This window comes from Cibotium barometz, unplaced genomic scaffold (assembly GCF_041138505.1).
Source record: "Cibotium barometz isolate CiBa-2024 unplaced genomic scaffold, ASM4113850v1 ctg493, whole genome shotgun sequence".
Lineage (NCBI taxonomy): Eukaryota > Viridiplantae > Streptophyta > Polypodiopsida > Cyatheales > Cibotiaceae > Cibotium > Cibotium barometz.
In genome coordinates, this window is record NW_028229446.1 from 141467 (window position 1) to 152206 (window position 10740).

At 39.7% G+C, this 10740-nt stretch overlaps 1 protein-coding gene across 2 annotated transcripts; it reads right to left on the minus strand.

The window, feature by feature from the left end:
* Nucleotides 1-7248: 7248 nt before the first annotated feature.
* LOC147602561 (uncharacterized) lies at nt 7249-8968 on the minus strand. 2 transcript variants are annotated; one of them, XM_086797888.1, is made up of 4 exons: nt 8490-8603; nt 7903-8238; nt 7727-7763; nt 7249-7585 (listed from the first exon to the last, which is right to left on the minus strand). In XM_086797888.1, exons 1-4 carry the CDS (start codon nt 8560-8562, stop codon nt 7396-7398), a joined length of 636 nt encoding a protein of 211 aa, XP_086654014.1. In that variant the 5' UTR covers nt 8563-8603; the 3' UTR covers nt 7249-7395. The 2 variants fall into 2 exon arrangements, with proteins under 2 accessions (XP_086654014.1, XP_086654015.1); XM_086797889.1 differs by having other exon boundaries at nt 7252-7585; nt 8557-8968.
* Nucleotides 8969-10740: the final 1772 nt, after the last annotated feature.

Here is a 10740-nt window from a genome sequence, read left to right on the forward strand (position 1 = left end):
ATATATACATTTCAATGAACAAGTCTCGAAAAAAGAAATTTTTGGTATTACATCTCCCCTAGACCAAAATGGAATTCTATCCTCAAAGTTTGACTATAAGACCATGCACTGAATCCTTTTTCAATGAGCATCAAGAGCCCTCATAAGACATTTCCTTTTTTAAGTATCACATGGGTCCTTTTGAAGTATATTCTTGGCCAAAACACATGGATACATTATAAGTTCTCTTTGAAATCTACACATTGGTAGTGAAGGATCATGGGCTATGGCAAGAGAGATTCTAATGACAAGGCAATGACTTGCTAAAGCACAAGCTATGGTGGATGCAAGATGATAATAATAATCATGGTATTAAGCATGAGTTGAGCTCAAAGTAATTAACTTAATCACATGAATAGATGAAGCATAGAATAATCAAAAACTCGTGTGTTCTTCCATTGATGAGGGGCCTTATAAATAGGCACAAGCTCTACATCAAGTACATAATCAATGATGTCACCTAGCTAATGTGTTTGGTCAACTCTTCTTCCTAGAATATAGGATTGAGAATCTCTTCTATGCCCACTTGAGGAACTCATTTCTATCTTGCTAGTTGAACATCCATAAAACCATACTCTTCTAATGCTAAATATAACAAACATCCCAAATACAATAAATGTCCCAAATACCATCCCATGTCTAAGGTCAAGCTATCAAATGCACCATAGTCTTTTTGGATCATACACAATGACATACAGATTCAAGGGTACTCGGGTGAGGGACCCATAATTCTAAGCCCATCTGCAGACAGGTATCAAGAAATACTGGGAGATAACATGCAGGATATGCAAAGTGTGGTCACAAAGCCTCATGAGGCTGCATATGAGCAACCAAATGGATATAGCTATGGGGGTATGAATGTTCATGATAATCAACATGTGGGATTGCAAGATGATAATGGCTTCAATGCGATTGATCTTGAATTGGATGCTATCCTAGATGATGCATTGGATGATTTCATGATACATAATAGATCCCCATCAGCTTTGGGCTCTTCTATGCTTCATGCTAGTCAACTGTCGGTTGCAAGTGAGGATATGCAGATGTTATGTAAGCCAAATGATTGTGATGAGATTGATTCAGAGCTTGAGGCTATTCTCGATGATGCCTTGTTGGACTTTGTATGTGTTGATGCTTTTCCGTCTTTGGATGAGAAGAATGAATGTTTGTCAGTGGGTGAGCTGGATCCGGGCAAGGTAGATTTGGATGGGATGTTACCAAGTGTGTGTTCCATGCTGTTAATGCAGTTGTTACTTGGTGTGGCCATACAATATGTGGTGCAAAGGCTTCAAACATGGCCTGAGGAAAATTTTGAAGGAAATTATTTTGAAGAGCATCCCACTTTGAATGATGAGGATAATTATGCATATGCAGAGAATCTAAGTGAAGATAGGGCTTAATATGAGCAAAGGATATGGCACATATTGCAAAAGCGGTTGGTATTTGATCCAGGTGGGAAAGCAAAACTATTCAGATGTGATTGCTAAGATATAAATATCTTGCAGGCTAGGGGGGTAGGTTAAGATGTTATGCTATGTTTCAACAAAGGATAACCCCTTGTGAGTGGCACTATGTATATTCTTCTACTGTTTCATGTTTACTAGGGTGATACCAACTGGGTCAGGTTTGATAGGATTTAAGATGCCTAGTTGGATGCTTGTACATATACCAATGTTGGTGTGCAAATAATGCATGGACACTGAATTCCAGGACCTATGTGGCACATACCAGAGGATGTGCAGGTTTAGAGGGGGTGGATGTCGTGCTGTGGCACGTCTATGCAGTGAAAGCATGTTCATGGAACAACTTATGTGGAATCTGGGCCCTGAGTAGCAAGGACAGATATGGAAGGTATCCACTCAGATACAGTGGCATTGGAAGCTGTATGAAGGTGTATGGAGTGGGCACTTGTATGCTGTGTTTGAAGTGTTATGGAAGCATGGGCAAATAAAGATGAAGAGGACAAGGTAGCTTTGAGCTTTGGTGTAAAAAGGATAAAGTAATGATGGCCATCCATAGGGTTTTAAGCAAAAATGAAAGAAATGATAATAAAAGGTGGCCATAAAAAACGAGGCATGCGTGGAGCTTTGGAGGACTGCCAGCTCGAAGGTCTGGAAGCTGGCCAGCACGTGAAGGAAAGTGGCCGCCTAGAGAGAAAACCGCCGGGTAGAGAAAAGGGGGGTATGCTGAAAGTCGTGGGGGGGGGGGATATGCAGAAAATGGGGCTAGAGAGTCTGGCAGAGGACTGTCTCGGGACCTGCTGCTGCTGCAGAGAAGACGGAGGACTTAATTTCTGTGCCATGAACTGTGCAGGGTTTTATTTTGGAACATATAGAATAACTTTTTGTTGATAGAAAATAAGCATCTTGGGGTTCAATCTACTCAGCTGCGCAAGTCGAATCAAATACATGATTTTTGAAAGGTTTAGTTCTGCAGACATAAAGGAAATAATGTGATTGGACAAGCATTTTTTTTAAATCAAATCAAATCCAACTGTGTATTTTTTGCATGGTCGAGAGTTGAATGTTTAGCACTGTGTGGTTTTGAGGAGAAAACCGATGTGTAGAAGCGTTTATGCAAGGAAAGCAGGATGCCTTGCCTCTTAGGAAGGAGAGCGTTTTGATATACATGCTGTAAAGAAGGAAAAGGACAACACTGTGTGTGCCACAGAGAAAGACAAAGGCTTTTCTTTTTGAAGAAAAAGGAGCATGTACTATTCTGTATCTATAGAAAGATAAGAGTGCAACGATCTATGTGTTGCAGTGAAGGGAAGACCTGCAAAAACCAGGCGGCGCACACTGTAGAAAATTTCAAAAAAAGAAATCGCTTCTCTGCATAATAACCAGGAAAGACAGGCGCGTATCTCTGCAAAGAGCCAAAAACAATTACGTGCAAATAACCAATGGTGCCTGTGTTTTTCCAAGGGAGGGATTGATGTTCTGTTTTTGGAGGAGTAGAGGGGACAGACAGCCTGCTAACAGAGAAAAAGCGGGATGATCAAAGTACTGTGGAGGACCATATGCTGCTGGCCAACTTCTCCAGGTACCCCATACAGGCTGGTCGACTTAATTGAGGTCCATGCAGAGGCTGGCTGACTTGCATACAGGCTCTACTAAGCTGGTCAACTTCTTCATACAGTTTTACAAAGGTGAATTAAGGCATACAGGGCTGTCCCGGGTTGATGTGGAAGTGCTGAGGGAATGCAAAGTGAATGCATAAGCCTTGAAGGCTCAGTATTGTGAATATGATGTGATGGTTCATAAAGTTGAGGTCCTATGTTTATGACATGTTATGATGATGTCAGCCTTGTCTTTGATATGAACTATGGTGCCAATGCTGGCCGTGAATCTTGGATGTATATACCTATGAGATGTTTTTCTGGGGTTTGATGTGTTGAGTTTTATGAATCAAGCTATGTTAATGCCAGTTTTTGGCTTGGATCATGAGGCTTTCGTTTGCTTTGACTACCCATGTATGGCTGAGTCTTAAATTTATGATGGTTCTAGCTTTTGCTGGTGATGCCCCTTGAAGTTCAACCACTTACTCTTACAGCCAGAAGTCTCGCACTTTCCCAGCGACACCGCCCACGTCACGACAACGCGGTGGAATTGCTTCTCAAGGAGTTGTAGAGCTTGGAGACCTCAAGGGTTACGAGCTCGGCCATTGGAAAAATCCTCACGATAGTTGCGGTTCACCAGGTAATTTCTTTTTGGATGTGTTTCAAGAAGGGTTAGGGTGAGCCATAACAATCATTTGCAGGGAAGCATGGGATTAAACTAACACAGTTGGAAGAGACCCCTCAACCATTGACTTGTCGACTAGTAAGTTTTTTTGCTTTTTTAAAAATTGTGTCTTCATTAAAAAAATAGCTATATATGTGTTTAAAGACTTTCATTATAAATTCGCAAGAATTGAAGGCAAATGCATTTGTTGGCAAGATGCCACCGTCTAACTTGGTTGATGCTTTTTTGAATCTATGCAAAGAATGCAAGTGACTCCTTTCTTTGTGATAGCAATTGTACAAAGATGTAACTACTATATTATGAAACCATAATTATTCCAATAAGTGAATGAGTGATTCTCATAGTGTCTCGACATAATCATTTTTTCACTTTAACCCACCCACACAATTAATCCTCTTTTAAAAAGAAGCATTTATGTTCAAAATAAACTTTCTTGACATCATACTTAAGTTTATCTCTAAAAAGAAAAAAGTTTAAGGGAAGACGAATCCTTTTTGACTCATGCACACCAATCCTTTCACTGGATAAAGAATAAAAATCTATATTTTAATCTTCTTCACTCTTACAAATCTCTTCTTCTCTCATAATTACAGTAATAGGGAAGCCACAGCTTGCGCTATGCTTGATATAAGGATAAATTGGCCTTGCTAAATCTATATCCTTTCTCTATTAAAAGAAGGATTTAAATTCTAATTAACGATACTATCCCATAAATTCAACAACATAAAAAACATTAAACACTCTATTCTTTTGAGGAAGGGGAGAACTAGATTAACAAATTCAACAACATAAAAAACATTAAATACTCTATTCTTTCGAGGAAGGAGGAACTAGATTAATGTCTAATCTTTTCATGATAAAAAAGCATTATCCTCTTTTAAAAAGAAGCATTTATGTTCAAAATGAACTTTCTTGACATCATACTTAAGTTTATCTCTTTAAAAAAAAGTTAAAGGAAAGACGAATCCTTTTTGACTCATCATGCACACCAATCCTTTCACTGGATAAAGAATAAAAATCTATATTTTAATCTTCTTCACTCTTACAAATCTCTTCTCTCATAATTACAGTAATAGGGAAACCATAGCTTGTGCTATGCTTGATATAAGGATAAATTGGCCTTGCTAAATTTATATCCTTTCTCTATTAAAAGAAGGATTTAAATTCTAATTAACGATACTATCCCATAAATTCAACAACATAGAAAACATTAAACACTCTATTCTTTTGAGGAAGGGGGGAACTAGATAATTAACAAATTCAACAACATAAAAAACATTAAATACTCTGTTCTTTCGAGGAAGGAGGAACTACATTAACCTCTAATCTTTTCATGATAAAAAGCATTAAAGAGATAATTAGAGAGATGCTTAAGATACTCTTATGAATTAGGAAATCACAAGTAAAGGAAAAAAATCTCCGAGGGAAGAATTCCCACATGTCGTCTAACATCACCTACCACAAGAAAAAATCTTCATCACACTTATAAATCTCTTCTTCTCTCATAATTCTAATAATCGGGAAACCATAGCTTGCGCTACACCTGATATAAGGATAAATTGGCCTTGCTTAATCCACATCCTTTCTCTATTGAAAGAAGGAGGATCTAGACTCCAATTGATGATACTATACCATAAATTCAACAACATAAAAGGCAGTAACACTCTATTTCTTGTGAGGAAGGGGAGAACTAGATTGATATCTCTAATCTTTCCATGATGGAACCCAATAGCTTGCGCTACACCTGATATAAGGATAAATTGGCCTTGCTTAATCCACATCCTTTCTCTATTGAAAGAAGGAGGATCTAGACTCCAATTGATGATACTATACCATAAATTCAACAACATAAAAGGCAGTAACACTCTATTTCTTGTGAGGAAGGGGAGAACTAGATTGATATCTCTAATCTTTCCATGATGGAACCCACTAAAGAGATAATTAGAGAGATGTTTAAGATACTTATTAATTAGGAAATCACAAGAAAAGGAAAAAATCTCCGAGGGAAGAACTCCCACAAGCAATCTAGCATTACCAAGGGATTGATACTATAATGGCCTAGATTTCCCACAAAATCCCATTTCTCATAATATTCTATTCATTATGCATGATGATAATCTAATTAATTATCTTTTCTTAGTTCATTTTATGAAAAAGAACCTTCCAACATATCTTCCTATGGTGCGGTTAAGAATTTTTCTAGCTTTTTTTGAGTAAAATTTCTAAAGTCTAATTTATATAGCTTTTTTTTTATATTATCCAAATCTAACATCTAAGAGGAAGGAAAACTTGAAGCTTGAGGACTTGGCTTTAAAACATGTTCATGCCAAGTTTTGCAACAAAGTGATGATAAGTGGAGCCTAGTGGCACAACTCCATAATACTAAGAAATAAGAGCATAAGTCAGTGAGAGATAATGTCTCTCAATTAGTGGCACAAGAGCATAAATTAGTGAGAGATTATGTCTCTACTTCTTGGTGTAAACTTTGGGAGAGGTTGATCGTTGATCAATTAATGCTATGTTTGCTATAAGTTCCTGAGAGATTGATAGATGATCAATTTTTTCATGTTTTCATCTCGTTTTTGTAAGGGAAAAGGCGACCCAAAGATGAATGACTATCTTCTCTTATCCATACTAATTTCTATGGATACACGTTACAAAAAAATGCCCAAAGAATTTGAAGATAATATGTTCGGTAGAGTGCTTTCCCCAATTTTTGAACCCTCACAATATTTACCACTTGCACCCAAGGAGTGGTAACCAGGTGCACAGCCATGCGGGACTGCCCCCATGGCTCATAGAAGTTTGCTCTCATGGCCCATCGCGAACCCATTTCCACAGGGTGTACCGCAAAGATAGGGACTATGCAGGGTGTACCGGATTGAAAGGGGTGTACCACCTAAAAAGCAAGCACTAACTATTAAAAATTACCACACAAATACAGGGACTATGTAGGGTGTACCACAAATATAGAGATTGAAAGGATAACTGTACCACCCAAAAAAGCGAACGATAACTATTAATTATTACCCATTTGTTCTTTCACTAATCCTTGTACTACCCAAAAAAGCAAGCAGTGACTATTAACTAGTACCTGCTGGTTCTTTCACTAATCCTTCGTTAAGTATTGTTTAGTATCTTGGTAGTGCAAAGGGGAGTAGTGGGGTTCGTGATTTTTAGGCTTGCTCAAATTCCTCATAGGAGGGTAGCCCAACACTCTTGGCCCTCCTCTAGCCTGTTTGGTGGGACATGACTCTTAGATGATCTTTACAACGGGCAAAGTTCACAAAAAAACATAGCCCTTTCCTTTGCAAAGGGCACCTTAAGAGATGGTGCGTGGGAGAACATTCGGCTTCTGGCTATGGCCGTGCGAAAACGGCCTAAGAGAAGCAACGTTAAACAATGAACTTCATGGATTGGCGTTAAAGAAGGGGGGGGGGGGGGGGGGGGGGGGGGCAGAGACCAAGTCATCAGATTATTGTGAAAAAAAAATCCATTAAGAACGATGATATGCAGGGTTATCCGCCACAACAAAAAAAAGAGGGGGTCTCATTGCACACGGTTTCGATGAACAACGAAGCGCGGCAAGGGATTCGTATTATCACACGTCGATTCATAATAATCTGGATCCGAGAATCAAGATGGCCACCACAGCGCACCACATCGTGTGGACCCGAGAGAGAGTTAATACTGCAGAGCTGGTGGTGGCCGACGATGCTGGGGTAGGGCTTCCAAAGGTGGGGTTGCTGCCGCCTGATGATGAAGAAGAGGTGGTGGTCGTGTTGGATGAAGGGGATGATACACTGCAAAACACCATGTGAGCACATGCCATTTAGCTTTCGGTGGCAAGTCAGGTGCACGTCAAAGGAAATGGCTGGCTTACACAGAAAATCAGACAGTATATATATTAACAGAGATGGAGAGTGCAACACTCCAAAACGTACCCTGATGCAGTGGAAGGGTAAACGCAGCTTCCGCTACCTGTAATAAAGTGCAGAAAGTGTTATAAGCGGCACCTGAGAGAGAGAGAGAGAGAGAGAGAGAGAGAGAGAGAGAGGGGTACTCAGCATTGTTGAGAAGAGAGGGAAAGAGAGAGGGAGAGAGAGAGAGAGAGAGATACTAGGGTCGGTGGTGGTGGTGGTAGCGAGGCCACTGAAGTCGCAGGAGCCGGAGGCCGCGCTCTCCTTGACGTAGTAATAGTCGAAGGCGTAGGACGCGTGGGCTTGCAGTGTGTTGGGGCTGTAGCAAGAACCCCCTTGTTGGATGGCGGAGCAGTCTACGTTGCCCAACGTGCTGCCAGATCCGCACGCCCAGTCCAGCGCGTCCTGCAGCTTCGTCTGGTCCGCGTTCGGCACCGCCACGCAGTACTGCGCCGACTGCAGCCTCCTCTCCACGTGCACCACCTCCACCATCTCCACATCCCGCATCAAAAATTGGGGCAGCATTCTAGCAACCCCTACATAGATTTTTTAAAGGAAAATCGCATAAATGAGAGCAGCCAGGCATTCCGGCATATCGCAACAAAGCTACAAAGACTGAATATAAACGTTTTCTTCTAGCATTGCTATGGTACCCATTGCTTATCTGCATATAACATACATATGAAGTTGCGCTTTCTAGTGCTCATCTAGCATACGTCGCGTGATCGAATGCAGTAAAGTTTAATTGAGGTTTCTAGTGCTGAAATTGAGCTGCTTATTAGCATACCTAAATCGCTTGGGTGCTTATAAGCGCAGGTGAGAGAGAGGACACAGAAGTTATTAGAGTGGGGTACCTCCATCCACTACGAAAAGCAGTGTACTGCAGAGCAGCTGCATGACCAAGTGTCTGCTCCAAGCCCCCATTTCTACTAGTGTCTCTGTGTGTGTGTGTGTGTGTGTGTGTCTCTCTCTACAATCTACACTGAAAGGAAGAACAACGTTCGAGCGAAGGAAGAGTTATTCTCTGTGCGAGGCAAAAAAGGGGTTTCTTTCGTTAGGTGAACCAGAGAAAGGAATCCTACAGCAGTCTTCTTAGGCCAATCTTTTCCAATGTGAGTCGCTTTAACCTTAAGCCGGCGCCTCGGGGGGCGGGCAGACAGGAGCCAGGAGTATGTGGGTATGATATTATGCAACCAATTATTTACACACCGATAATAGCACAGCAGCGACAAAGCTGCGGTACCTGCGTACCACATACTATGTAACGTTCTCCCCACACCGATCTTTCACCACACTATCTCATCGAGACTCGTGAGAATATAAACGTTGTGAGACCACTGTGTCCCTCCTGCTGGCTGCGCGCCTTAAACGCCGCATCAACGGCTAGCTACCATTATCCCCCCTCGTAGTGAGAAAGTTATAATTGAGCAAAAGGTGGTACGCTAAATCTTGGACTTGGTCATGTGAATCTTGGGAATCATAGGGATGCCGCTCAAGTGCTTCACTAGCCTAGAAGCCTTGGGGCCAAATGAATTTAGGGATCTTTGGACTTAATCCCAATCGTGAAGTCATACGAGTATCCTTTCATGCATAAAAACAAAAGGCTCTTCCATTTGAAGCTCATTTTGGGTCTCATGGTCCTCAACTTGAGAACCTATATATAAACACATCATGCTTCCATATATATCCATGTAGAAGCTCCTAAAGCATTTACATTTCTTTGAATAAACATCAAACTTGGCATGAATATACATCTAGCGTTCCAACCCAATATAGTGTTGAAAATTGAAACACACTTAAACAAAGCATTAAAACAATCTTCAAGCAACTAGATTATCTCTCTGTGAAATCTTCGCCTCCATCTGCCAAAATATATTTAAGATAAAAACATTAGATATTACAAGGTATAATTTTGGAAGAAAAAAAGAAAGAAAAAGATAAAACTTTACAAAACTCATTTGGTGGATCAATATTTGAGATGAATGGCGTTTGAACAGGCTTGTAGACAGCAAATCGAAAAATTCGGTAATGTCCAGTACCTATGCATCGAAAATCTAACTTATTGGGCTTTTCATACTATACAAACATTACATGTACATGAGGCTGATCCACAATCTTAGATTGTAAATTCCAAGGATACCAAAGCTCTCGTTGTGCGTATCTCAACCATACAAACCTAGCAATAATCTAGGTTCAAAAAAATAAAGATATTTTCTGCTGCAAAAGAATGTATCAATAACAATATTAATCTTTTAAATAAAACGCAAAAGCAACAAAAAAGAAAGTTTCTATATATACTGACTGTAAAACATCGGTGCTCTCTAATAGTTCGATAATTAGAGATGTTATTGCTTATTCTTTCCAAAATAGAGGATCTACAATTGAGCCATAAATATTAAATAAATTATGAAAAACAATGATACCTATATTATAGCAACCGTCGTAAAAAATACCTTCAATATCTTGTCCATCACCATAAACAAATGACAATGATCTCCTTGCCACATCCATCTAAGCCATATACCCATGATATCTGTAAGATTCCTCCCCCAACCCCCTTTTTGATGTCTAGTATCTTCCCCTGTAATCAACCCTCTTCAGAAATATAAAGACCCTGTTGCTAACTATTTTAGCCTAGAGAGAGGAAAATTATTCTAGAGAGAGAATATTCAGATTTTGAATATTTTTGGATAGAAAAATATCTCTTATAATTCAGATGAGTTCCCCTGAAACAGAAATTCAAAAAGAATTTTCCAATGTGCAATTGGAATTAATTAGAAATAGGTATAAAGGACCTTAGTCTAAGGGTCTAGATTTTCAGAAATCTTTGGACTATGGTCCAATTAAGGTTCCTATGGGCCAATAGCATCAATCCATGTGTAGGGAAGAGATAAATCCAAATTTGTAAAAAGAAGATACCCAAAAATGAGTAAATGCTCACATAAGGTGAAGAGTTGAAAATGTACAAGGTTTATTAGTAAAAAAACTATGAGCAATATTAAAATGATTCCATTATGACACATATGTAAGGAAGGGGA